The following is a 26,825-nucleotide window of genomic DNA, read 5'->3' as shown; positions in this document are numbered from 1 at the left end:
CCGGAGTAACCACGCGCCTCCACGCTCCACAACAAACCTTCGAAAACCGAAGGTATTTTTGAAGATTTGCTCCGATTGAGAGCTTTTTAAGGTAAACAAATACCGGAATCGTCATTAGGACGATCCGATCTACGTTATGATATAAAGTTTTATTTTCCGGCCACCAGAGGCGGTGGTCGGCGGTGAGGTTGACGGTGGCTATCGGTGCCGGAATTCCCTCCGGTGAGGGAATTAAGAGAGAAGGAAGAGAGAGCTTCTTCTCTCGTTTTTGAGAGAAGAAGAAGAAGAGAAGAATGAGCTGCTGGCCCTTCGGGCCAGTTATGAATGGGCTTAAATAGCCCTCCCCAAACGACGCCGTTTTGGGGAGGGATCTGTCCGTAATTAACAAAAAGATTAATCTCGTCCGCCATCCCTTTAATTTGTAATCTTTACCTTTTAGTCACTGAATCAAATTTTTGATCCTTTTAATTTGGTCTCTACATTTTATTTATTTATATTTTAGCCATTAACCGTATTAATAATATATTTAAGATAAATATCATATTTAGTCCTTTAATTTTAATAAATAATATTTTAATCCCGAGTATATATATTTTAATTTATTTTAATATGATATTCGAATTTTATATAGTTTTAAATTAGTCACCAAATTAATAAATAAGGAAAATAGCATGTTTAATCCCTGAAATTTTAAATAATTAATATTGAATTAGGTTTTTAATTTTAATTTTATTATAATTTAGTCACTAATTTTAAATATTTTCATTTATTTTACTGCTTTTAGATATATAGTTCTAATTGTATTTTTACTGTTTTAATTTTACTTGTTTATATATTTAAATATTTTTTTATTATTTTTTTTCCATAAATTATTTTAATATTTATTTTTCAATATCGAGGAAAAGGGCAGTCTTAATACAACTAGATGTCCTATTCTGGTATTTTAAATATTATATAAAATTATAATTTAATTTTATTTAAATTATTATATTAATAGTTATTAATATCGAAATAAAGAGCTGTCTTAAGACACCTAGAAGTCCTTTTGTGATATTCTAAATAAATAAACATTTATTTATAATATATAAATTATTTTTTTCTCATAATTATAATTTTGAATAATAGGATAATAAATTAAATATATTTTGAATTTTAAATTTCTAATAATAGAGACAATTTATAATTAAAAAGTACTAATTTTTGGGCGTTGTAGGGGTGCTAATCCTTCCCTAAACGTAACCGACCACGAATCTCTTTTTATTATTAAAAAGAACGAATTTTTGGTTTTAAACGTAGATCAATTCATCTTTTAACTGATGTTTTCTTAAAAACTCTGTTAAAAGATAATTTTTAGGTATTCGACCTACCTAACCCAAAAGGCCGATGGCGACTCCCAAGTTATTTATTTTCAAAACCATTTATTCACATCAATTTTCCCGCCAAGTAAAATATTTCGTGCCCGGACGAAAACCGGTTACGACACAATGTGACATTAAATTCAATTAAAGTTTTCATGTAAACATTGATATGATCATATGATTCACACTCATTGTAACAACGAACGTATTTCCACACTCCATAAAAAGAGAGACATGAGCCTTGTCTAATAGACAGACAATGCAGGGTGGGGGGGGGGGGCGGAAAGAACATAAACCAACGGTTTATTTTTTTAGTAAAATTATATCACCATTTTTTCAGTGTCCATCCCACTCATGCAGTGGACGACGCACTGCGCCTTTCAAATCCAAAACACATACTTTGACAAAGGCATGCATGCATGCTCCACCTCAACTATATACTTTTTCTTAATTAAATACTAGTTAAACTTCATTACAGGTCGCGACTATACACATCAAACCAATCAAAAGCGTCTTTGAAATTGGGATCAATGTGTCACCCACACAAGACAGGTTGCTACTTACAAACGAGAGATCAAGAGCGGGACAAAAAATTCTCCTTCCTCTCCCATCACTGGCTGGAACAAGTCCAACTCTCCATATCGCTCCAGTACGCGCATCCTACAGGCCTCGGCAGCCATCTGCCCCGTTGAAAACGCACCATGAATGGACCCTGGGTAGCTCATGCTGGTTGCCTCCCCCGCAAAGAATACATTATCCACTGGGACCCTTACCCTCTCATACAGATCATGGGGCTTGCCTACTGCATCATAGCTATAGGAGCCAAGTGTATTAATGTCGGATCCCCATCTAGAAACAAGATGCTGAACCTGTGGGTCCAGGAAAAAATTTAAACATTTAGCTACTACCATAAGAATCTGAATAAAAGGGTTGGCAACCTTGGATACAAATGCGGGCATTAGACAAACTGTAATTTGACAAGAGCAGATTTGAATTTACAAATTCTATGATTTAATTCATATGTATGCAGGAGCTAGACAACAAACAACGGAAATTAACAAAGTAATTTTTACATATAAAAGAACCCTTCATGTAAGTGACTTAAACAGATGAATACAACTGATGCATCATCATGAATCTCCCACGTATTTAGAAAGAAGTATAGATTCGAGAAATTGACTCACCGGAGCAGATGCCTTTGGAAGAATCTTCTTCAGTTGCATAATGGCAAACTCTACAGCAGCTTCATCAGACAATTTCTCAATATCTCTGGCCAGCTGCCCTGCAGGCATATACACAAGGACTGGGTGGCCCGTGGCCTTATGAAGGTTTAGAAAGTAACTGCAGCCATACGATGTCTCAGCAACAACTCCCAAAAACTCCACATTAGGCCAAAACACCTTGTCAAAGTGCAATATTATTTTGTTCTCAATTCCCACTCCAAGATCATCAATTGCTGTTTCCTTCCATTCAGGAAGCTTTGGTTCGAACTTGATGGTCTTGGCTTTTAGTACACCTAGGGGAACAGCAACGATAACAGCATCTGCCACAAATGTAGTTCCATTTTCCACAGTAATCATAACTCCATTGTAACGCCTCACTACTTTTGTAACTCTAATGAAAATGAATTGCAAAAATACGCATCAGCTGATAAACGCATCCAAATATGCTACAGGACATACAAACTGATGAACCAACTACTCAAGTTAAATTACCTGTAGTTCAAGCGGATGTCAATACCTTTAGCCAGTGTGTTTATGACAGGAAGATAGCCCCTGACCATGAGTCCGTGACCACCAGGTAATAGCTCTTCCTAAAGATAGAACATGGAAACAGAAACTTGTAAGAAGTGGAAGCACAGAAAGCAAGCCATTGTCGTTGAGGAGCATCATAATAAGCAACTTAAAAGGAGTTCAAGCTATACAGTTAAAATTACATAGATGAGGTATAAATTTGCAGAAGATGCAAAATGTGTGTTTGTGTGTTTTTTGGGGGGGGGTTGTGAGTGAATCAAACTAGGATCTGATCCTAAGTTTGATTGAAAGATTTTCATTCATTGGGTACAAAGACATCAAGCCAACACTATGTTTCAACAGTTCAATCACATTCTAACCTCTACTGCATATTTGAGTTCCTATTGTCAACATAAGAAGACACATCTCTGCCTAAATGTAATTCTGGTGCTTCATTGAATAAGTTCGTTAAAGAACACAGGTCAATGAACCACAAAAAACACAAGAAGAAATCAAATAAAACCTGCCTGGTCCCAACTTTTAAGTGAGATAGTATCAGCATCCGAAGCAAACCAGCCTTCCATTCGGCATATGTACCACTGAAGTACCTTATGTTCAAGCCCTTCCAACCTGTAGATTAACAAAGGAATTTTGAATATTCAGTTTTCAAAGGCTGTGAAATAGGAGATGAAGAAAAATTTACTGAATAACAGAGAACTGTTTAGTTAGACCTTAATTCTGGTCTTCTTTCAAAAACGATTGAGAAAGCCAGACTTATAGACATATCTTCACTCTGCTCTTTTCTCACTTTATCTGTCTGCAATCATATAACAAAAAGTGGAAGTAAAATCAGATTGAGACTGAACATCACCATGACAGTTCTCAGATTCTAGGAAAAAGAAAAAAACTGTAAGTTCTGTTCTTTAAACAATGCTAGCTGCTTGAGAGACATGAACCAATGAAACAACATACAGCACTTGCCTCGTGCAAAATGCGTTCAAATGCTTCTCCAACCTTAGTGACCAAATCCTGTGGAACTTGACAACCATCCATATCAAAGAGTGCATAGCTGCAAAGGTAATATTTTTTTTTTTTGATAGGAATAGAAGGCCTCGTTAAAAACCTCCCTCATAGTTGTCTCTTTAAAGGAGACAAGTAGCGGAAGGAGGAAAATAGTGCCTTAGTAGATTAATAACCAACAATTACATAAGATTACCAAACATTACAAAAAATTGCCTAAACAAAGAAACATAACCAAATAAAATGCCAAAAGCACAGCTCCTAAAAACAACCTCCACACTCACTAACCAATTCCTGACTTAGCTAGACCATCAGCTTCCTCATTAATACATCTGTTGATATGCCTAATAACAACATTATGAAGCTCAACTGACTTCTGAATTTCTGTAATAAAATCAACAAGGTGAACCGGGCAGAGATCCGGGCTGTTGATCCATTTCACTGCCAGAAACGAGTCACTTTCTAAAATCAGATTTCCTTTGTCCCTCCAAACTGAATCAAAAAACATATCTAACCCCACTTTGATCGCATAAATCTTAGCTAGAATAGGAGAACAAGGTCCTAAAGCTTTAGAGAATGAAACCAGCTTGTTATTACCAGCATCTTTAAGAACTCCACCAATACCACTCCTTTTCCAGTCAAAATTGACTGCCCAATCAACATTCATCTTAAAGTACCCGGAAGGAGGAGGGTACCATTTTAATCTTGACAGTCGAAAATTGGAGGGGGATTTATGCTTATCCGCCAAAGTAAAATCTCCCACAAGGCTGTCCAAATGAATAGACAAATCCTTATTTTTTGCTAAAAACCATGATGCCACCCTAAACCTCACCAAAAAGAACAAATTATCTTTGTCCATCTTGCCATTCTCAAAAACAATCTGATTCCGGCACAGCCAAACAGACCACAAAACTGCTTCTGGAATAAATCTCCAAATATCCGAGTAGGGTCTAAGATGCAACCATGAAAGCAAGAAGCCTTTCGGATTATTAGGAAAAACTGAAATAACTTTCCACAAACGGAGTAGTTTTATCCAAATTTGCCAAACCTGGACACAGGAAAAGAATAAGTGACTGACAGATTCTGGTTCCTCTCCACATAACACACAAAGAGGGTTTTCGATATCTTTAACCCCTCTTCTCAATAAAACAGTTTTGACAGCCATCTTCTGATGAATAACTTGCCACAGGAAAATCTCTACCTTTGGTGGGACTAAACCCTTCCACACAATCTCCAACCAAGAATTGTCAGATTTTGTTAAACTTGAAAATAATCTTGAGCAAGAATTAACCGAGAACTCACCATCCCCACTACCTTTCCACACAACACGGTCTCCACCCTTCAACAGCGGGCGAAAATTATCCAGCAACACCATCAGTTCCATCCAATGCTCAAACTCACTATCCATTAAATTCCTCCTAAGTTGTAAATCCCACACCCACTCCCCATTCGACAAACACCCAAAATCAGCCACAACACCTTCCTTATTAACAGACAGAGCAAAGAGCCTAGGAAACAAAGTCTTCAAGGAAACATTAGAAATCCAAGAATCAAGCCAAAATTTGATAGATTCTCCTTTTCCCACCTGAAGCACGAGATTATTTCGAAAGCATAATCCAAATGAGTCGTTAGACCAATAGTTATTTAAAACACCTTTCCAAATCCAAGACACATTAGAGGGCAAATTATCATCTACCACAATAGAGCTCGAACCCACATTGTACTTAGAACAAATCAATGTCTTCCACCAAGAGTCCTTCTCTGTACCAAACTTCCAAACCCACTTGCCCAATAAAGCTCTATTCCATAGTTTTTAGATCCGAAATTCCCAATCCCCCCAACTCTTTATTTTTACAGACTGTATTCCAATTAACCCAATGAAGCCTTTTCTTCTCATCCGAAGAACCCCACAAGAAGTTGGCCAAAATAGATTCCAGTTTCTTCCTCACAACCACTGGCATTTTAAAAAGTGACATATAGTAATTAGGCAAAGCATTCAAGACTGAATTAATCAAGACTGTCCTTCCTGCTATTGATAAAGAAGACATTTTCCAGCCTGTTAATTTCTGATAAAACTTATTTACAATCGGATCCCAAAGTTGAATTGAATTCCTCTTAGCACCCAATGGTAACCCCAAGTAGTCTGTCGGAAAGGAGTCTCTTAAACAACCAATAGAATCTGCCCATTCCCCAACAATATTGTCTTGTAAATTGATACCAAAAATTCTGCTCTTCATCAAATTCAGCTGCAGCCCAGTACATAACTCAAAAAACAACCAAAACCCTCTTCAGATTTGCCTTGAAGCTTTACAAAAAATAATCAAATCATCCGCAAATTGTAGATGAGACAGCATCGGCGAAGAAATATCAGAACCTAATTGAAAGCCCTCAAACAGCCCCAATGCTGCTGCTTTAGACAGCAGTAGATTCAGAAATTCACCCACTATATTAAACAAAAGCGGGGATAGAGAACACCCTTGTCTGAGCCCCCTAGATATGTTAAAACTTTCAGTTGGAGAGCCGTTGACAAGAACTGAAATAGAAGTTGAACTTAAGCAATTATGAATCCACGACCTCCATCTTCTACTAAACCCCATACACTCCATAATTTTGATTAAAAAATTCCAATCAACAGTGTCGTAGGCCCTCTTGAAATCCACTTTGAAGACAAGACCTTCCCTTCCTTTCCTCCTCCAAAAATCAATTGCTTCATTAGCAATTAAGGAGCAGTCACAAATCTGCCTTCCCGGGATGAAAGCAAATTGAGAATGACCAATTAACCCCCCTATGCACTGCCTTAACCTTCTTGACAAAAAACTTTAGACAAGATTTTGTAAAGTCCTCCTACCAAACTGATTGGTCTGTAATCCTCAATGCAGACTGGAATCTGCTTCTTCGGAATTAGAGTGATGAAGGAATGATCGACACCTTTCCCAAACTTCTTCCCTTTGTAAAAATCTTCAAAAAACTTAAGAATGTCACCTTTCAAAACCGGCCAGAATTTCTTGAAAAAACCTAAGTTCAATCCGTCAGGACCTGGAGCTTTATTGCTATCCGAAGAAAGAACTGCTTCCCAAACTTCCTCTTCCGAAAACATCATGTCTAATTGAGCAACTTGATCCTCCGAAAGTCTAGAAAAAGTCAATTCCAACTTCTCAACTTCAACCGTCGGAATGGCATTGTAAGCGTTCTTGAAAAATTCAAAAATAGTAGCTTTTATCCTTATCGGATCCACAATCAAATTTCCACTCACATTTAAAGAATTAAGAGCATTCCTCCTCCCTCTATTTGTAGCACATTGATGGAAATACCTTGAATTTCTATCTCCATCCATAATCCACTGCGCCCTTGATTTCTGGAACCAAACTAATTCTTCTTTTTTATATAATGTCTATAATTCACTTTTTTCTTTTGCAACATCCACTATAGAAACGGAAGGATTCCTTTGTTGTAATAGAGCTTCTTGGTTCGAAATTAGTCTCTCTTTGCTGTCAATCAAACTTTAAAGTTGCAATCTGCTTCCATTAGACCAATTCCTGATTTCAACCTTTATAACTCTAAGAAGCTCCTCAATGTTCATCCTCTTCCTACTCTTTGCTTGTGAAATTTCCTTTTCCACAGCTTCCTTAAAACCCTCCTCCTCCATGATGTAATTGAACAATTTAAAGGGTTTCGGACCCCAATTTATCTTACTGGAATCCAATGCCACAGCATTGTGATCTGAAATTGACTTAGGTAATAACAGCTGCACGACATCCGGGAATAAGTCTAAGAATTCGGCAAAAACTAAAAACCTATCCAACCTCACAAATGTAGGATCTTCCCTGTTGTTACCCCAAGTAAAACTTCCTCCCACCAAAGGCAGATCCATCAAACTTGAATGAAACAAAAACTCCCTGAACCACCCAATTGAATTTTCATACAGATTTTTCCCCCACTTTTCTTCCTGTGACAAATGAGCATTAAAATCTCCAGCTACACATAAAGGGCACCCCAATGTAGCAATAAAACTGGATAACTCCTCGAAAAACGCCTCTTTTTCTGCTTCAACAGAGGGTCCGTACACATTAATAAAACAACACACCACTTGGTTATCCTTTACTATACCCTTCAAAGCTATAAACCTTGGTGAGATTTTCACCAAATGAGGTAAAAACCAATCCTCATCCCAAAAAGTAACCAATCCTCCTGATGCACCCACGGCCGGAGAATCCCCCATCCCACCTAGATATTTACCCCCCAACTTCCTCCTCAAACCTACAGAAACCATCTCCAATTTCGTTTCTTGCAGAAAAAGAAACGACGGTTTCTTATCAACAACCACCTTCCTCACTGCCCTAGCCTTTTCCATCCTACCTAAACCTCTAATATTCCAAGTGACACAAGAGACACGAACCATAAAAATATAATTTAAAAAGATAAAAAACCTTCCACCAAATATAAGGGTTAATAACCACCCTTCTCCCCCCTAACCGAATTAGACTCGGAAAATTTCTCAGCGAAAGCTTTCTTACCCCCCTCAAAATTAACACCTAACATTTGGCTAACCTGCCAAGTTACTTCCAATTCGTCATTATCAATCGACAAATCAACTGCGGCACAACCCTTATTCAAATCATCTCTTTTATTCTTCTTATTAGATCTGCTGTAAACTCTGTCAGAGAAAATGGTAGCTAGCTTAGGGGGATAAACACGATTTGTTGGAGGGGAAGAAGAACACCTCCTAGTAGGAATTTTACTGACTTGTAATCCAATTGTTCCGTTCTGAACTGCAGCAAAATCTAACTCTGAAGCCTTCAAACCTGTCTGCTGAGGGCCTTCACATTCGCCCCTAGCATTAGCCAATTCATCAGGCTTGTAACCACCTCTATTTGAACTTGGACTACCCTGAATAGGCCCAAAGACTTCTACCCTACCCACAGTACCAATGAGCCCATTAACTTGGTCAACATTATCAAGCCCCAATGGGACCTCACCCCTGTTAACCACCCATTCTCTCTCATCTGTACCAGCCCCCATCTTTTTCTGCTGACCCTGATCCTCCTCAAGAACTGTCTCCTCTGCACATACATCAACTGCCACTATATTTTGAAAAACCCCTTTTCCCTCCAACTGTCCATTGAAAATTGTGCGCTCCCCTTGAGAGGATTCCAAGGCCCATGCTTGTACACTGTTATGGTTGTCTGATAACGCCTGCTCACTCAACCTCCCTTCCTGCTCATCGATATCAACACCAAGGCTCTCTTCCGGCAAGTTCAACCCATTGTTTACTGTTTCATCATCTTCAACCAAATCCTCAAGCTCCGGAAAAAAATCTTCACTTCCTTCCACCTTAATCTTGATCAAGAACGATCTCCCATACGTATTAATAGTGATATGGGGAGGAATATCAAAAGGACTTTCGACCCTTAACAACATATGGGCTACTCTACAATCCACTTTTTTAGCAGTTTGTTCTTGTATCTTAACTAGTTTGCCCCAATTCGACGCCAAGCTAGTGAAGAAAGGGACTGACCAGCAGTTAAGAGGAACACCAATCATAGAAACTTGATAATAAGGTAGTGGAATTCCTTTTTCTTCCATAACTTGCTCCAACCTATCGAACCAAAAGGACAAGGCTTCCCACTTGTTTTCCATCGTTGAAGCTTTCTCCTCAGTAGTCTGGAAAACTACCAGACAGGCGTTTTTTGCATATCCCCATTTAAGCACTTTGACATTGATTCCTTCAGATCCTAACGCCCTTTGCACAAACTCAACTTCAAATATTGGCTTGCAAATACCAGTTAAGGACGTTCTAAGCCAAGTCCTATCCTCCATTGGAATAAAAATATCCCTCGACGTCTTCCCTTCTACCTTTTCTCCAATACTCCCCACTTTCTGGCCCTCAACTTCTTTTGTTCCGACAACCGAATCCTTATAGGACCTTCCATCATAAAACTTATTCAAAAACTCCTCCTCTGCAACTGCAGCTGGCGATGATAATTTCTTCCGCAACTCATTTGTACCAGCAACTGAAGACCTCCTTACATTCGTACGGTTAAAGCTCGGCGGAGTACTTTTCTTCTGATACTTAGCGATCGACACAGATATTCTCCTCCCATCGAACGATACGTTATTCATCTTTTCAACTGCAAGATGCAGATCATTTTTGCTCGCAAAATGCACAAAAAAAAAAAAAATGGCTGTCCCTTTTTTCCCATATGTATGGGGTAAGGGGGGAGGTAAGATAGTAGGCTGCCCCCAACACCAGGTTGAGAGCAGCTTCCGTAGGAGACCTCCAAATTATGAAATGCCCTCCGTGGGACTTGATCCCACGACCTCAAGGTTTCGCAAAATGCACAAAAGCAAACGTATTTTCCTTATAATAAGGTCTCCTGTTAACGAATGGAATAAACACCTTAATCACCTTGCCACAATGACTAAAACGATCCCATAATGCACTTCACTGCACACGCCTACTAAGATTATCCACGAAAGCAACCCACGAGAAAATATTCAATGGCAGTTCCAACATAGAGGATTAAGAAAAAAAGTAAAGAGAAGCTATTTAAAATGCTTCTCACCTCTCCAAGTCATGGTCATACAACACAGAGTTATCACCACTAGTCCGATAAAGCGGGAGTCCAAGTCTGTTGATTAATGGTGCCAAGGGATTTTCTTTGGAAACTCCGTGCAACCTGAAGAATTTTTTTTTGGGAAATATTAGTCGGATACAATTTATTTATACAACCGAAAGTGGATTGCATGATCACATAAAGAAAGGAAAACAGAAAGTGTACCACGAAGCACCAAGGTCAACAGGAAAACCAAATGAGTAATCAGTATGAACTCGACCACCAATTCTGTCCCTGGATTCTAACACCGTAACCTAAACAGACAATTAATCACTATCAAATTACATGAAACAATAATGAAAAAGCTGCCATCTCCGTATTGACACCAAATACTTAAAAATTCAAATTTGAAGAACGGACCAACACGAATCATTAGAAAGAGAGAAAGTTAGCCCATGTACAAATAGACCACAATACATGATACGATGGCAATAGAGAAGAGAAATCCTTCAAGGGATTTAGAGAAGACCCAAGCTAAGAGGATCCGTTACCTGAATCGAGGCTTCATGGAGAGCATGAGCAGCAGATATTCCGGCCATTCCAGCCCCAATCACGATCACCGATCTTGCTTGCCTCCTCACCCCATTTGGATGGAAAATACCTTAGCAACAGTAACCAAAAAATGTCTGATATTGAATTATTGTTTTCAACTTGTGTTAGGCTCACACGAAACTTCCAGCATCATGAAAATTAGCAGAAATATAAGTATATAATATATTCAATTAAAAAAATGAGATCCTTCTCATCATCATGCCCCCAAAGCATCATAAGTTCCATGCATAACCTTCAAATTTTTTGAATAAACATTTTTCACCATAATTTTTAAACACACTTCTTTCAGTCTAAACTTTTTCTAAGCTAGGAAATCTAAAAGCAAATGATAGTGCAAAATTGTCTTGTCAAACAACGTCAAGCAAGTTAACATGAAGACACTAAATTGCAGATATATTTAACTAAATAATAAAATGATTATTAAAAATAGAACATCTGAATTCCAAGCTTGCCTATTAAATAAAATTTGCCCTCACAACAACCCATAACACCTAAAAACTAGTCAAACCTAGAATTAAGAAATACTTAAAATAGTTTAAGATGATGACAACATTTTTGTTAGGAAAAAAGGAAAAACTAATGATTAAAATAAATAACGTTTTACTAACTTAAACAACCAGACACTTAATTTTATTTATTATGTAATCGTATGTTGTCCAATCAGTCACGGCGTCAGATAAGCTGCATATCCGATTAATTAAACAAAAAAATAAATAAAAACTACCGACATAAGAATGAGAATGAAAACTCAGAAAACAATATAATACAGATATATAAAAGAAACAACGAACCTCCGTTCAATTGGCGATTACTCTTTCCTGAAGACTCCATGTAATAAGGATAAGACTGGATTAAGATTGGGATTTAACAGAGGATTATGATTCAATAAAGGTTCAGTGGATCTGATTTCGAAATTAAACAACGAAGGGGGTAATTGAGGGGAATAATGAAGAATAAAAATTAGGAGACACGTGATGAAATGGTTGGAAGAATTCAACGAACGCAAAGAAGAAAAACCCAGATTTCTCAAACAGCTCATGCGAATTCCTTTATTTTTCCTGTTCTGTCCCTCCTCTTTTTTGATCCCCGTTTCCCACCGGAAAAGACAAAACAAATAAGACCGATATCAGAATTAACTCGCCGGAGTGCTGATATTTCGGGGGTATTATGGGAAACCGGAAGAAAATCTGCACATTTTCGCTAGGACTTCACAAAGAGGAAGAGATAAAACGGAAAATTAAAAGAAAAATCAGAAAGTTCTAGAGAGAGAATAGGGAGCTTTGGTTGAATCCGGGTGTGTGGTTTGCCTCCTTTAATAGAGTTGCTGGTGCCCTCCTATTAAAGGCGGGTTATGTGTTCCCACTTGCGCAAATATGGAGGAATGGTACGCGCTCAGATTTGATGCCACGTTAGTAGATTTTGAAATGGTAAAATACACTATTATTCACTGAACTTTACTCTCTCTCCTATTTTATTCTTTATACTTTCAATTTTCTAATTTTTTACTAAACTTTCAGATTGCTCATATTTTAATATTTTTGAATTATTTTATTATTATTTTCATATGATATGATATTTATTATTATTTAATATAAAATAATTTCAAATATAAAATAAATATAAATTGTGGTCGAAAGTCACCTTCAGTCGCCACCGACCCCATAGATGGTGGACTTTCAATCTCAAATTTCATGAGTCCATTTATTTCGACCACTAAACCATAATCTGGTGGTTGTTTTAGCAAATTATGTCTCAAACCAGTGAATCTCAAGTGAAATATTTTAGCTTCCTCATTTTCGATCTCCAACTCGTGGACTTCGAAGCAATTTTTAACAAAATGGAGGTCGAATCCGGACTTAGGGCATCGAGGAGAAGCGACATGAAATTTGGGTCCAAACGACCACCTTTTACTACGATTGACGACGGTCGATGTGGCGTTCGACCACCATATGTTTTATTTTATATTTTATATATTAAATTATGTATATATTAAATAATAATAATAAAATGTCACATCATATAAAATAATAATAAAATAATTCAGACTGAACAAAACAAAATCAATTTGAAAGTTTAGTGAATAAATTAAAAAAATTAAAAGTACTATGAATAAAATAGGAGAAAATAAAATTTAGTGAGGAATAATGCAATTTACCCTATTTTAAAATGTAGTTTATTAGTGTTGGGATTAGTTGAACCATGACGAGAGGTATGTGTTGCTTAAAAGTGAACAAAAGCGGTGAGGGTTGCGAGTGAAATGGGTGTTTCAGTCATGTGATATGCAGCCTGCTGTTAACATTGATTGGGATGGCAAAAGGGGGGAAACGAAACAAAAAAAAGGGGACAAATTAGGTATGATTAGAGTCATCAATCGTATTTAATAACGTGCTTAATATTTAAATAATTAATTTTGATTTATTTTAATATTTAAATTTTTTATTTTTCAATAGTTATATCAAACGATTAATTTTTATTTCATTTTAGTATATAGTTAAAAATTTAACGTGATTTGCAAGTGGTATATTTTCTATGGGCAAATTTAGTAATTCATCATTTAATTATATTCTCACTCTTATTTTGGTCATTAAAGTTTTTTTTAATTTAATTACTTAACTTTCAAATTACTCTAATTTAATCACTCTAAATTTCAATTTTCAAATTTATTTTTTATTTTAAATTATATATTAATAAAATAAAAAAATTATGCCACAAAAATTATTAATAAAATAAATTATGTTTTATTATCTAAGGTAATTACAAAGTAATATTTGTTCTAAATACTCTTAACCATTTGACAATGAACATTCAATCATCTTGCTACAATCTTTATGCTCAAACTCATGACATTTAGGAACAACATTACCATTAAAGTAAGTTGGTTCATGCTAATAAACTAAATTAGAGCGATTAAAATATGAACAATTTGAAAGTTTAGTAGTTAAATTGAAAATATTTTAAACTTTAGTACCAAAATAAGAGTGAGAATATAATTGAGGAATGACTGATGTAATTTACACATAAAAATGTAGTGTTGTTAAGTTTTTAACGAAAATATACTAAATGAAACAAAAATTAAATATTAAGTATGATTTTAAAAATTGAAAGTTTAGATATTAAAACATATCAAAACTAATAGATTAAGTACTAAATGCATAATTTACCCTTTTATTTATTTAATAAAAAGATTAAACTATTTTCAAATTAAACGTCTTTACTTTTAGATGATTCAATTTTTATTTATTTATTTTAGGTTATATATTGCCGTTTTAGTTATTTAATAAAAGTATAAGATTATAACATTTTAATGATAAAATATAAATTTGTTCATAAGTAGATTTTATTAAGTTATTCTTAAGATATATATGTTTTATAAATTAAATTTTTAATATTAAATTAAAAACATTTATATAAAATTTTGTTATACGTCGATATTAAACTCGTTAAAATATTAAACATAGTCATTTAAAATATCAACCAAATGGGACCTTTAAAAACGCCATGCCAACCTAAGGACTATTATGATGGTCATTCGAAACTGAAAATGTGATTTTGATAATTAAATCTGATAGATAATATTTGTCTGTATAAACTTATAGCGTACTTATGGTTATTGTGATTTTAGACCTAAGTGATCCCCTTAAAATTTGTAAATTCATATATATTTTAGATATTTTTTTTGTATTTTTTATTAAAAATATATTTTTACCTTCTAAAATTTTATAAATGCCATCCTTTAATATAAAATAAAATCTTGCGTCCATCTCCTGCATCAACCATCCTATGATCGAAATATTTATAGACAAAGCAAAACTTAAAAGAGGTCTTACTTTTCTACTATAATTGTTTCACTCTTTGTAAAACTATCTTTCTTATTTCATAATAGAAAAACACCGATCAACAATTATTCTCTATTTCGTCCAAATCAAAAAGAGTGAAACAGTTCAAACCAACTATCCAAATTTGTTTCCATCAACAAAATCTATAAAAGTTATTTATTTCACATTGTCTAGATTTTATATAATATAATTCATATACGAAACAAATTTCTAAATGAAGAAGTACTTTTCATATTATTTATTTTATATAGACAAATTATTAGGTTTATTTTTAGAATAAGGACTTTATCAAGGCAATTATATTTGATCAATTATCCAATTAATACTTGAAAAGGAGTCTTTGAAGTTATATCTCAAATGTTTATGGAGGAAGAAAGAAAAAAAAGAATTGTAGATATTATGAGGTAGCTAAAATCATGCGCTAGTTTGCACAATCCCTTTCCATGTGGCTGATCATTCACGAATCATGAATATCTAAATGCAGACTCTTATGGTGTCTTCCAAAAGAAATTCTCCATATCTTGGGCGGACCTCGTTCCTTTGAACTTCGTGCTTGAGACGTCTTAACTTTGATCGTGCCTCATATTCGACAAACTTTAAGTATAATTTTTCGTTGAACCTAGCTTGAAATTCTTCTCAGGTCTCGATGACAGCATTCTCATGCTTCACATTGTGGCACCTATGTTGCCACCACATGAGTGCAACCTTAGATAGGTAAACACTAGCAATTTTTACTTTCTTGGCATCATCATCAATGTCCATGACTTGGAAGTATTAGTCCAGGCCCTAAAGGAAATTCTCCATATCTTGGGCGGACCTCGTCCCTTTGAACTTCTTCGACTTAAGGATATCGCCCACGGCTTTAGGCTTCACAATCATCATGCTATTCTCGGATTCAACATTATACACCAATAGCTCTGACTGAGGTTTATTTTGTGCCACTTTTCTTGTTTAATTGCTAGCTGTTTGTTCATGTTTTCTACTGAATTGGGTGCTTTTACATTTTTTTGTGCAGGACGATAGTTTCTGGAAAATGTGCTAAAAAGGGCCAAAACTGCACTTTTTGTTCTAGAATCAAGACTAGAACAGTGGACATGAAATCGGGCATGAAATGCTGAGGTGGTAGTGATTCAGCAGTTTCTAGAAGGTCTAGTCAGCAAGCTTCTGGAAGACGTGCAGACGGCTGAGCAATTCAAATTCAAGAAATTATATTTATCTTTTAGAATTAAATTCAAACATTTTTAGGATTTATCTTTTGTAATTTATTTGATTTATTTTTAGCATTTCTAGGGTTCTAAAAAACTATAAATACCCATCTCGAGTAAGTCATTTTCATCATTCAATATCTCGAATCATCAAAATTCTCTTGTTATTTCTTTCTTTTTAATTTTATTAAATTTATTCTTTTACTTTCTATGTTATTTTTCTTTTAAAGTTTCTATTTTTAAAATGCGAAGTATTACTTTTTTCATGATTAGCTAATTTTCTTTTTTAGCCGCAAGTAAAAGCGATGACTCAATTCTGACGAGAGAATTGAATAGCACTTCAATAACTTCGGAATTTTTCTCTCATTCTCTGCGCTTATTTGTATAAAATCATTTTTTTCAAAACTAAATATCTTGTCTGAGTTGGTTGCTAATGCACTTGGAACTTGATCATTATCAAGATTACCTTGGTTTGATTAATTTCCAAAATCAAAATTGAAGATTGACTTAGGTATTTAGTGCACAACATAGTCGCGTGGATTACTCATGCTTGACGCGTTAATCGACGTAAATCCCGAAGGGTAAATCTGTTTCAATGATCAGAAGAATTTGAGTCAGAACTATTACCCAAGGCTGCCTAAATCAACTGAATTTTCAAATTTTATTTTCTTTAATTTACCTTTATTTATTTTATTTATTTCTTTTTCCTTTTTAATTTCTTTACAATCTTTCTTTCAATTTTATTTTAATTCATCAAAGACGAAGAAATTCATCAGTCTCATTAGTCCTATGAGATCGACCAAACTTCTCCTATACTATTTAATTTAATTTCCTTTATTTATTTTATTTTTATTCGTGAAGGAAGGAAATTATTTGACAAATTGGCGCCTTTGTCGGGGATTAACGACAATAACTAATTTTTTTTCTTTGAGTTTCTTTGATTTATGACCAAGAAGATTCCAGGAGAACTACTTGATTTTGACCTGGAAATTGAAGTGAGAGCTCGAAGAATCTACACAAAAACGCTTCGAGAGAAAAGAAAGACACAAGAACTCAGTTCAGATCCAGATCTAGAATCCGAATATGAAGTTGACACAAATTTTGAGACCAATAACGAAGATTCGATTCTGATGGCAGAAGAACAAACGATCCGAGTGCTAGTTGCAGCTCCTACTGCTGAGACGCCACTCTGCATTACATTCCCACAAGGCGGAACAGCATTTCAATTAAAGACTGGTTTGATTCATTTATTTCCTATTTTTCACGATCTTCCAAATGAAAATCCTCATAAGCACTTGACGGAATTCCATATGGTTTGTTCAAGTATAACACCATAGGGAGTTACCGAAGATAAAATTAAATTAAGAGTGTTTCATTTTTCCTTACTCGATTCGTCTAAGGAATGGTTATTTTATTTTCCTCATAACTTGGCTAATTCTTAGACTGATATGAGCCGTATGTTTCTTGATAGGTATTTCCTAGCGGCAAAAGCAAGTGAGCTAAGGATGAGCATTCTTTCAATCTGACAAAAGCTCAAAGAAAGTCTTTACGACTATTGGGAAAGGTTCAAAAAGCTTTGTGCGAGTTTTTCGCAACATGGATTGAGCGAACAAACCTTATTGCAGTATTCTATGAGGGATTATCACCCTTGGAAATGAAGATAATCAACACCGTAAGTGGAGGAGTCTTAGTAAATATGACGCCAACTACTATGAGAGAGTTAATTTCCACAGTGCTAGCAAATTCACAGCAATTTTTTAGTGAAATTATCCGGCAGGTTCAAGAGATAAGTGCATTTTCTTTAGAAAACAAGTTAGATAAATTAATTGAAGTTGTGGGTTCATTAGTTGCAGAAAAATCCAGAATGACCAAAGCCTGTGGGATATGCATGATACCGCATCATTCGATGAACTGCTACCCGATGCTTCAAGAAAACACCCAAGTCAATGTCGTAGGAAGCTTCCTAGGACCTCCCCAACGACCGTACAATATGTACAAAATACATATAATCTGGGCTGGCGAGACCATCGGAACTTAAGCTATGAGCAAAACCCAAGACCAAATTATCAACCGAAGCTTTTCCAACAACAAATGCAAAGGACGCCGATGGAGGCGATGATAGAAAGAATGCTGATTTCCCAAAGGGAATTAATCAATTCCCAGAAGGAATTCCAAGGAACACCGAAGCACATTTACAAGAACTGGATAAGCAAGTGGGCCGACTAACCCAGGATATGGGAAAATTACAGTCACTAGGAAAGTTACTATCTCAAACGGAGCCGAATCACCACGCAAATGTTGGAATTGAGATTAATCCCAAAGTCCTGGAGAATGAGGAGGATGCACATATTGACAAATAGGAAGAAACACCAAATCTCAAAATTTCAGGTAAATTATTTGTGCCTATTTATTCCTCGTTACCTTCTAAAATCGATTCTACTCATTCTTCTCTATCACACGAAACCATTCATCCCTTCCATTCGAGACTGGTAGCGCGCGATAAGAAAATCGAGGAGAAGGAAATTTTTGAAATTTTTCGAAAGGTTGAAGTAAATATACCTCTCCTCGAGGTAATTCGACAAGTTCTGCGATATGCGTGATATTTGAAAAAACTCTACACCTCCAAAAGAAAGCCAACTGGGAGGTAAGTTTAAGTGAAAATGTTTTCACGATCCTAACAATAAAAATTCCACCAAAAATAAAGGACTAAGGTATGTTCTCCATACCTTGTGAAGTTGGTAATTTTCCGATTAAGCAAGCAATGTGTGATTTTAGAGCCTCGGTTAGTGTTATGTCATTTACTGTTTATAAAATGATTACTAACAAGCCTTTGCATGAAACAAGAATTGCGCTTGAACTCTAAATGGGTTAATTATTTATCTCAAATGAGTCTTGGAAAATGTTTTGGTAAAGGTAGAAAATTTAATTTTTCTAGCTGATTTCTGTATTACAAACATGGATGATAATCACATGAGTACTGGTTCCCAAATTCTTCTCGGAGGGCCCTTTTTGAGCATGACGAATAAAAAATTGATGTTCTCCGCGGCTTTGTCACAATGGAATTCAAAGGTTACTTTTGACATTTTTAAAGCGATGAAATTTCCTGATAGAGTATGTAGCATTGAATATACTATTGGAAAAAATTTAAAAACTAATGTTGTTGAGCATACAGGGAAGTAGAAAATGTCGACGACAGATCTGGAACACCTAAGGTGAAAATTAAACAATTATGGGAATGTTTGAAGAATTCAATTTTGGATACGAAACCAAGATTAAAAGAAGAACAACTAAAATATCATGACATCCTTCAGAATTATAAGGATAAATTGGAAAATTTGATCGATGGCTTTCTCGGGGAAAAATTAACCTGATGAAGGAAACGAATGAAATGGAAAGAGCGTCACTCTCAGAACTTGTGATCTGAACTAAGCAGGTCGTTGAGCTAACGACGTTAAAATAACACTATTGGGAGACAACCCATATTTCAATTTCTTTTAATTTAATTTAATTTGTTTCGATTTTAGTTTCACTTTGTTTTCGATTTTAGTTTCGCTTTGTTTTCGATTTTAATTATTTATTTTTCTTGAATTTAATTCTTGAATTTTTCATGATTTTGTAAGTACCCCATTTTTCGGTGTTGAATCTAAAATTATTCGTCAGAAGTGGTTCGAATTAACAGTCGAAGAATCGACTCGAATCAAGCATGGCATGCAAGCCTAAGGCAAATAAATTTCAAAGGAAATTGGAGCTGGAGAGCACGCTAATTTTGAGAGTAAATCGGACAGTTTGGGTGCAAATTGCATTCAAAATTGAAACTCACCGTTTCATTAAAGCAAGGGGCGCACGTTAGCAAGGTAAGTGGGGTCGGTGCACGTTAGCAAAACCCAAAATTTGATCCTCTCTTCATTGTCGCCTACGCCACCAAATCTCCCCCAAATTCCAAACACTTTATTTTATTTGCTTTCAGCCGAAATTTTCACCCTATCACTATCCACCTTTTCAAAATTTTATTTTATCCTTTGATCAAAATTAAATTATTATTTCCTATCATATCTTATCCCCTCTTTTTTCACGTAAACCCAACAAAACCAAAACTCTTCCATCTTCTCCAAACGTACGTTGACCACCCACAATTGCCACCACCACTTTTTCTTTACTCCGATTGTGTGCTTCCCCCATTTATACAATCATCACTCCGCTCTGGCGACTTACCCATGCTCGATAAAAAACCATGAACCACCTTCTATGAATTCGAATTACCGTCAAACTCCACTCCCACTATTGATCACCGTTCGTTCTTGAACAGAAAAGGTTAGTTTCATCACTATTTTCCATTTTCTTTTCCACTAATCTTTTGCTTTTTCTATCATTCTTACAATGAATCAAAGCGAAAACCCACATCGACCGCCTGTCCTCGAAGGATGCTGTCGGTGCTTTGACCCGCTACCCGTGGTGGAGGTCCTGAATGGTTCGATCTCCCAACCAGCTCACTCATCACCGCCCCGTGCCCCTGCTTCCCGAAGAGGAGGATGTCGCGCTTCATTCCTGCGCATGAGTTCACCGATGCCAGAACCAGTTTACGTGGCTAGACCATCATTCTCTGCTATTTTTGAGTATAATTCCACCAATTATCTTGTGCCACCACAGTCTTTTTTCGGTCATTCTTATGCACAGACGCATTACTCTTCATTCGCTTCCTATAGAGTTTAATCAACTAAAAGGGAGAAATGAACTTTAAATGATCTCATTTCTCATTATGTGTAAGAGGAAGAAAGGTTGAAGCATAATAAGTTTGAAAGTACTAACTTGAGAAGTGCATATAAAGATAAGGGCAAAATAAAATCAGAATATAGTTATTAAGGATCCAACTTAAAAGAGACAACAATAGGTTACAACGGGTTGTTCTGTTTTAAGTTAAGTTGGGATATATTTGGAGAATTTAAATTCTAAAATAGTAAGAAACTACTTTGGTTATTTTGAGAGATCCAGGGGTTATAAGTTTTATGATTTCATAATTAAAAATATTTTTAAAGTGAGATCTATAACACTATGTTTTAGGATGTTAAGTTTGAAGGAAGATATAAGTTTTAAAGAATTAATTTTAAGGAGGAATTGATTATAACTCAATTCTTGTTATCTCTTTTGATTATATCCATATGTTCACACATGTCGATAAGTCTAAAATCTTAATAAGATTATTTTGAACATTTCTCCAATTAAGATAAGAAATTGTTAAGGAAGATCAAACTCAACAATATCAAAGAACAAGTGCTATTAGGAAGATCCAAGAGATGAGAGAAATATTAGTTTAGATTTTTATGTTTCTACAAGAAATAAGGATGGCAGTAGAATGATAAAAGATGATCTAATCAACTTTCTTCATGTTATAAAGTCATGACTCTCAAAAGTGGATTAATGTCAGATAAGAAGAGTATAACTTTTATATAAGATATATATAAAGTTTGAGGACTTATCCCATTACCTGTAAGTGCAAAGTTGATTGGTTATAAATGGATATTTATAATTAAGATGGATGTTAATGGTGATGTTGACATTTGTATATAAAGATATACTAAAAAATGCATTAATTTTGTAGACTTTCTCTTTAGTTTCATTGAAAGACTCTTTCAGGATAATTATGATACTTGTTGCTCATATTTGATTTTTAGTTACATAAGTTGGATTTCAAAATTGTGTTTCTCAATTGTAACATTGATGAAATCTTTTATACGGTGCAATTAAAAAATTATGTATGATGATACAAAATTGGGTAAATCCATTTATGAGTTTAAGTATGATTCAATTAATTGTATAACAAATTTCATCAAGTGATTATATCGTTTAGTTTTTAGATAAATTTGGTTGATAATTGTATAAGCTATAAACATAGTGAGAGTAAACCAAATGATATCCTTGATTCCTAAAGGAAACAAGTTCAGTCTTGATCAGTGCTCTAATTATGATTTTGAAACTGTTAGGTATAGCTCATAAATATACCGGTAAAGAGGACAGGGGATGGAGCGGAGTGAGCGAAGTGAATAAAACTTCTAGCGTCGCCTAGGCACCGAGGACGTAAGCACATTGTCGAACCTCATTAAAATTCTTGTATACGTTCATTTTCTTTTTCGATTCTTCAACAATTGGTATCAGATGTTAGGAGCAAAATTCGAAGTTGTGAAATTTGATGGTTAGGGTAACTTCGGATTATGGCAAATAAGGGTTAAGGATCTGTTGACGCAACAGGGGATCCTGAAGGTTTTGCGACTTACAAAGCCGGCGTCGATGGAGGAGGATGATTGGGAAGAATTGCAACAGCGAGCGACAGGAACCATACGATTATGCTTGGCAGACGAGGTTATGTATCACGACATGCATCTGTCGTCTTCAAACGAAATTTGGAGAAAGTTAGAAAGTCAGTTTATGTCCAAATCCTTAACGACAAAATTGTATCTAAAGCAGCGGTTGTATGGGCTGAAGATGCAGGACGATCATGATTTGACGCAACACGTGAATATTTTCAATCAAATCGTTTCTGATTTGGCTCGACTTGATGTGAAAATTGAGGATGAAGACAGAGCGATGATTCTGTTATGTTTGTTGCCTTCCTCTTACGAACACATGGTGACTACTCTTACATATAGGAAAGAGACTATCAATGTTGAGGAGATTACTGCAGCCTTGTTGGCTCACAACCAGCGGAAGCAGAATGCAGGGGAAAACTCTCAAGCCGATAGCTTATATGTTAATGGTAATCGAGACCGTGGACAGAAGCTAGAGAAGGCAGGGTCTGGCAAGCGGAATTCTAGATCCAAATCTAGGGATAAGAAGACAATTCACTGTTACAAGTGCAAGGAGACGGGACATATGAAGCAAGACTATCCGAAGTTGAAAAAGCAAACTGATAAGAAGCGTGATGTTTTATCCAAGTCTGTGAACGTGGTCGAGGATGACAATTCTGATTGTAGTAAGGGTAATATGTTTTTTATTTCAACGACTCAATTGACAGATGCGTGGATTCTTGAGTCTGGATGTTCTTATCACATCACGCCAAATAGGGAATGGTTTTCGACATACAAGTCGGTTAATTCTGGTTCTGTTTATTTGGGTGTTGATCGATGTTGCAATATTGTAGGTATTGGTGATGTCAGAATTAAGATGTGTGACAGCTCTGTTCGGACATTGAGTGGTGTTCGACATATCCTAGATTTGAAGAAGAATTTGATTTCTTTGGGCACTTTGCACAAGAATGGTTTTATCCCTAAGGCTGATGAGGATAGGGAGACCATTCAGATTGTTAAAGGAGCTTTGAATGTGATGAAAGGAAAGATGACGGCAGAGAATATTTACAGATTGTTAGGGAGTACCGTTGTAGGTGGAGTTTATTCTGTTGAGTCATGTGATGATACTACAAAATTGTGGCATATGCATCTTGCTCATCTTAGTGAACGTGGTATGGCATAATTACACAAAAGAAATTTATTGCATGTTGTCAAAAGCTGTAAGCTCGATTTTTGCAAGTATTGTGTTTTTGGTAAACAGACTAAAGTCCGTTTCAAGACTGCGAAGCACACAACTCAAGGGATTCTTGATTATGTGCACTCTGATGTATGTGTGCCTTCCACGACATCGTCTCTGGGTGGATCTAGGTATTATGTTACTTTTATTGATGATTTTTCACGGAAAGTTTAGGTGTATTTTTTTAAACATAAGTATGATGTTTTTGAGAAGATCAAGATGTGGAAAGCTGAGGTAGAAAACCAAACATGACGAAAATTCAAGTGCTTGAGGTTTGAAAATGGTACGGAGTACACAGATTCACAGTTTATACAGTTATGTAAGGAGCATAGGATTAAGAGGCATTTTACAGTGCGCAAGACACCACAACAGAATGGTGTTGTGGAACGGATGAACATGTCGTTGAATGAAAGAGCCAGATGTTTGTGGTTGAATGCGGGGCTTCCCAAACACTTATGGGCCGAGGCTATTAACATGGCATGTTATCTTATCAACAGATCGCCAAGGGTATCTTTGGCTGGGAAAGTTGCAGAAGAGGTATGGACTGGTCATGATGTTAGTTTTGATAACTTACGAATTTTTGGTTGTCCTGCTTATGTGCATGTACCTGCTAATGAGAGATCCAAACTTGATACAAAATTGAATGAGTGCATTTTTCTGGGTTACAAGAAAGGTGTCAAAGGATTCAAGTTCTGGGATCCAGTTGCGAAGAAAACTGTGATCAGTAGAGATGTTGTTTTTGATGAACAATCCATGTTGCAGCAGAAGAAAGACACGACAGTGGTAGATTTTGAGCAGTTTCCAGTTAAGAAACTAGAAACTTCTCAACTGACTTCTGGTGGTTTCGCTACGGATGATTTGCAGGATTATAGTCTCGCCAGAGACAGTGTGAGACGGACGAATATAAAGCCCCCGAGCAGATTGGGTTTTGAAGACTTGGTCTCTTTTGCACTTACTGTTAGCAGTGATGATCTGGTTACTTTTCATGATGCCGTTACTAATCAGGAAAACGATAAGTGGATGGCTGCCATGGTTGAGGAGATGGAGTCTTTGAATCAAAATCGTACATGGGAGTTAGTTCCCCTTCCTGAGGGTAAGAAGCCGATTGGTTGCAAATGGGTGTATAAGAAGAAACCAGCAGTAACAGAAAAAAAGGGGGAGAAGTTCAAGACTCGCTTGGTAGCATAGGGTTTTTCACAGAAGAAATGAGTTGATTATGATGAAATCTTTTCTCCTGTGGTCAGGCACACTTCAATCCGAGCAGTACTTGTATTGGTGGCTAGTTGGGATTTGCATTTAGAGCTGATGGATGTTAAAACTGCATTTTTGCATGGTGATTTCGAGGAGCAGATCTACATGTGATACCCTGAAGATTTCACTCAACTTGGAAACGAGCATTTAGTTTGCAGATTAAAGAAATCTTTGTACGAGTTGAAACAGTCTCCGAGACAGTGGTATAAATGGTTTGACTCTTATATGATCAAGATTGGCTACAACCGATGTGAGTATGATTGTTGTGTCTATGTTAAGAGCCTTGATGATGGTTCTTTTATTTTTATGTTATTGTATGTTGATGATATGTTGATTGTTGCGAAGAACATGTATGATGTTATTGGTTTGAAAACCGTATTGAGTCAGGAATTTGATATGAAAGATTTAGGTGCTGCAAAGAAAATTCTTGGAATGGAAATTTGCAAGGATAGAGACTCAAGGAAACTATGGCTATCTCAAAGGGGTTATGTTGAGAAAATGCTAGAAAGGTTTGCGATGAGCAGCGCAAAACCAGTTATCACTCCATTGGTGAATCACTTTAAGCTCTCATTAGAACAGTGTCCGAAGACAGATAAGGAAGCTGAAGATATGACAAAGGTTCTGTATTCTAATGTTGTTGGCTGCTTGATGTATGCAATGGTATGTACTCGTCCTGATTTAGCTCATGTTGTTAGTCAAGTTTGTAAGTACATGTCTAAACCTGGTAAACAACATTGGGAAGCAGTCAAGTGGATTTTTCGATACTTAAAGGGTATTGTGGGACATGGAATTATTTTTGGTAGTCAGTGGGATAATCATTTGGTTGTAGGATATGTGGATTCAGACTATGCAGGTGACTTAGATAATAGAAGATCTACGACAGGGTATGTGTTTACTCTTGGTGGAGGGCCTATTTGTTGGAAGTCTGTTGTTCAATCTGTTGTGGCACTATCTAAAACTGAAGCTGAATACATGGCAGCGGCTGAAGCTGCAAAAAGAAGCTTTTATGGCTTACTCGTTTAGTGAAGGAGTTGGGTGTTCAGCAAGGTGGAGTTCAGTTGCTTTGTGACAATCAAAGTTCTATTCACTTGGCTAAGAATTAGGTGTATCGTGCTAGAACTAAATATATTGATGTAAGGTTCCGCAAGATTAGAGAGTTGGTTGCATCTGGAGAGGTTTTGTTTAAGAATGTACATACTGATGAGAATGCCGCTGATATGTTCACTAAGCCAGTTACGATAAATAAGTTCAAGCATTGCTTGGACTTGTTGAATGTTTCGAGTTGTTAAAGAAGTAAGGTAGCCCAACCCACATTGAAGTTTCCAAGGGGCAGGATATTTGCCAAGGTGGAGATTTGTTAGGTATGGCTCATAAATATACTGGTAAATAGGACAGAGGATGGAGCGGAGTGAGCGAAGCGAACATAAATTATCCTTACAAAGAAAGTCTCGTAGGGGTGGTTACGATTATGTGGGTTGGGGGTGTGGGGGCGTAGCCCCCGCTGTACGGTACAAGGTTAATTATGTAATTATGTACCATGTTTTTTATTATAAATAGAGATGTAACCTAAACCTATGTGACATTGAATAAAACTTCTAGAGCCACCTAGGCACCGATGACGTAAGCACATTACCGAACCTCATTAAAATTCTTGTTTTCTTTTTAAATTCTTCAACATAAACTAAGGAAATGTAAAAGGTTCCTTATGCTTTAAAATAAATAAAGAAATTAATATATACTC

The 26,825-nt window shown here is 36.0% G+C and overlaps 1 protein-coding gene across 1 annotated transcript; it reads right to left on the bottom strand.

Moving 5' to 3' along the window:
- Nucleotides 1-1,799: 1,799 nt before the first annotated feature.
- LOC120179021 (polyamine oxidase 2-like) lies at nt 1,800-12,551 on the bottom strand. Its single transcript, XM_039184755.1, has 10 exons — nt 12,069-12,551; nt 11,217-11,326; nt 10,891-10,979; nt 10,675-10,788; nt 4,073-4,160; nt 3,823-3,908; nt 3,619-3,721; nt 3,074-3,171; nt 2,543-2,972; nt 1,800-2,227 (listed from the first exon to the last, which is right to left on the bottom strand). Exons 1-10 carry the CDS (start codon nt 12,106-12,108, stop codon nt 1,919-1,921), a joined length of 1,467 nt encoding a protein of 488 aa, XP_039040686.1. The 5' UTR covers nt 12,109-12,551; the 3' UTR covers nt 1,800-1,918.
- Between the last annotated feature and the right edge of the window lie 14,274 nt (nt 12,552-26,825).

This window comes from Hibiscus syriacus, unplaced genomic scaffold (assembly GCF_006381635.1).
Source record: "Hibiscus syriacus cultivar Baekdansim isolate YM2019G1 unplaced genomic scaffold, ASM638163v2 tig00112399_pilon, whole genome shotgun sequence".
In the NCBI taxonomy this organism is placed as follows: Eukaryota; Viridiplantae; Streptophyta; class Magnoliopsida; order Malvales; family Malvaceae; genus Hibiscus; species Hibiscus syriacus.
Note: the sequence above shows the minus strand (reverse complement) of the source record. Positions and strands in the feature narration are given on the sequence as shown.